The sequence below is a fragment of the Montipora capricornis genome, chromosome 14, assembly GCF_036669925.1.
Source record: "Montipora capricornis isolate CH-2021 chromosome 14, ASM3666992v2, whole genome shotgun sequence".
NCBI lineage: Eukaryota > Metazoa > Cnidaria > Anthozoa > Scleractinia > Acroporidae > Montipora > Montipora capricornis.
In genome coordinates this window covers 37,369,864-37,372,363 of record NC_090896.1, presented here as the reverse complement: position 1 = coordinate 37,372,363, position 2,500 = coordinate 37,369,864, and the positions used below count along the sequence as shown (strand labels likewise).

Sequence of the window (2,500 nt, the reverse complement as noted above, 5' to 3'; positions counted from 1 at the left end):
AAGTCACAAAAATGACTGCATCTTGTTCAGCAATAATTGGTGTTTCATATGGTACCATAACATTGCTGTTACCTGATAAAGTGTTGTAGTGTCAACCCTTCTAATAACAAGGTCTCTTAATAGTTTTGAAACTGGTTTGAGCCACCATAACCTATTCGGCAAATACAATTTTAACCTAAGTACTTAGCTGTAAATATAATTGCTCATCTGACCCAGCGTGGATATCGCTGACCTGAAAATTGTCACAAAAAATAAACGTTGTCCTTTGCTCTTTCTTTTAATGAAAGAAATACAATCACGCTATTTCAGACTGACGTTCTAGGTGGCCAATGTAGCTGTAGACACTAATTATCATCTGACTGTACAGTCTTCGGTATCAGTTCACCTCCTCTACCAACAACTCAAGTGCCAACAATTCGGTTGCAAGAAAAGAGTAGGTGGACAGTAATTTTATTGATAAGAAAGTAGTCCACGATAACATATCGTTCCAGTCTATTGATTTTCCGAACATTTATCTCTGGACATCAAATATAGGCAGTTGCACCCTCAAACCAAGCTGCCTGGCTTGAAGAGGCTGTGCAACTGGTTATGAATTCAACAAAAAATAAGATAGATTGCATTCCAGAACAAGCTCCTTTGTACAGTCTTACAGGAGCGGTTTTCCTTTTCGAAGACGACCATTTAAGCAGATCAAACGTCGTAGAACTGTATAACGTAATATATCGATGTAAAAATTGTGAAAAAACTAAATATCAAGTGAAGCTAAGATCCTCGCAGTTATGAACACAATTTTGGCAATTGCGTTCATGACTGCGAGGAACATAGCTTCATTTGATTCCACATCCGCAGTTCAATACATGATTCATTTCATATATCATTTTATTCGTTGAAACTAAATATGGTAGTAAGCTTTTGCCTTTTCGGCGTTGTGCTGACAATGGTGTTGTTCCCATTTAAGGTGCACCACCATCCTTCATTAACAAAGGTTACAGAGCTTGGCCAGCCTCACACAGAGTGAGGTTGAAGTGTAAAGCTGTTGGAGCACCGCCTCTACATTACAAATGGTTTAAAGACGGTCAGAGGCTACTATCAAGACGAAAGGATCCATATCTTAACTCCTCACTGTGGTACTTGAAACTAAAAAACCTAGATCTTGACGATGCTGGGGAGTATACTTGCATAGTTACCAATCCATATGGCCGTATAAACTACACTTATGTGCTTAATGTGGTTGGTAAGTACATGTAACCCTATTCAGTGTTTTTTTATTTTTTTTTTATTTCAGCATACAATTGAAAATAAACGAAATTGTAACGAAAAGCTTACGACTACGTGCTCAAAAAGCGTTGATCTGAATCCGAACACCCGGATGTCGCATAATGATTTATCGATCACTTACAAGTTCCCATTAATTATCTTAATTATTGAAATGTAATTTCCTAAAGGATTAACCGTCGATCAATAAAGGTTGACTTTGACTTTGAAAAAAAAAACCGTTTCTCGTAGGATGCTACCCTAAATGAGGCAAGGCCATTTGCTGACTTGCCTAACTCTTCTTCTCCTATCTATCCCGATAGCCAAGCCACGATCAAAGCCCATTCTGCAAAACGGCCTGCCAAGAAACGCGATTGCCAAAGTTGGGGATAATGCAACAATGGAGTGCATTGTTCTGGTCAGTGGCACGCTTCCAGATTTCAGATGGTTGAAATGGGACAAATCCATCACATCTCAGCCAAAAATGAATAATGAGACTTTGAAATGCAACGGACTATACAAGCTTATTGATCCACACTATTATAAGTTTATCCAAGTTGGTGAAAGTTATGGTGTACAGTTAAATATCAACAATGTAGACGATGACGACTTTGGACTCTACACCTGCTATGTGAGTAACCACATTGGATTTGCTTACAGCAGTGCTTTGCTCATGAAATATGAGGAACCGTCAAGCCCGTCAGGTAAGCCAAAAATCTTTATGGCATGCTTGGACGTTTCAGTATGCTTTTTCAAGCAGTTCCTAAGAAAAAAAATGTTGCAGGCTTTAGGCAAATGTGAGACTTTACAACGTCATAACTCGCTTTAATAAGCTGAAACGTATTTAGGGTAAGAGTCAACGAGGGAGACAAACACACGCCGGTTTCCGTGAGTCTTGATTTAAATCAGATATCAATGGTTGTACCGTAGGGGCAGTCCCCGATCGTAATACGTGAGTTGAAACAATATCTGAAGGAACTGCCTTTGAAAGCACTGGTTCCACACAAACGAAATTGTGCAGGAACTACCTTCACTTGCTGTTTCTTTTTGTTGTTGTTGCTGTTGTTGTGGGAAGAGCACTCATGATATAAGCGCACTATTTCATAACACTACGCACTATGTCATCGGTTTGTAATTTTTGACTTCGCAAAAACAACGGTCAACCTCAAGGGTTGGGCGATTGTGATCTTTGTGTTGAATTCGCACATTTCTCAAGTTGTCGAACTTTACAAATAGTGAAAGCGAA

General features: G+C 39.1%; 1 protein-coding gene across 1 annotated transcript in view; it reads left to right on the top strand.

The window, feature by feature from the left end:
- The window catches only part of LOC138031213 (fibroblast growth factor receptor-like 1), an 18,008-nt gene that overhangs the window by 2,126 nt on the left and 13,382 nt on the right, over positions 1-2,500 (top strand). The window contains exons 3-4 of the mRNA XM_068878887.1: positions 959-1,234; positions 1,578-1,958. Of these exons, the coding sequence (XP_068734988.1) occupies positions 959-1,234; positions 1,578-1,958 (657 nt within the window). The remainder of the gene's footprint in view (positions 1-958; positions 1,235-1,577; positions 1,959-2,500) is intronic.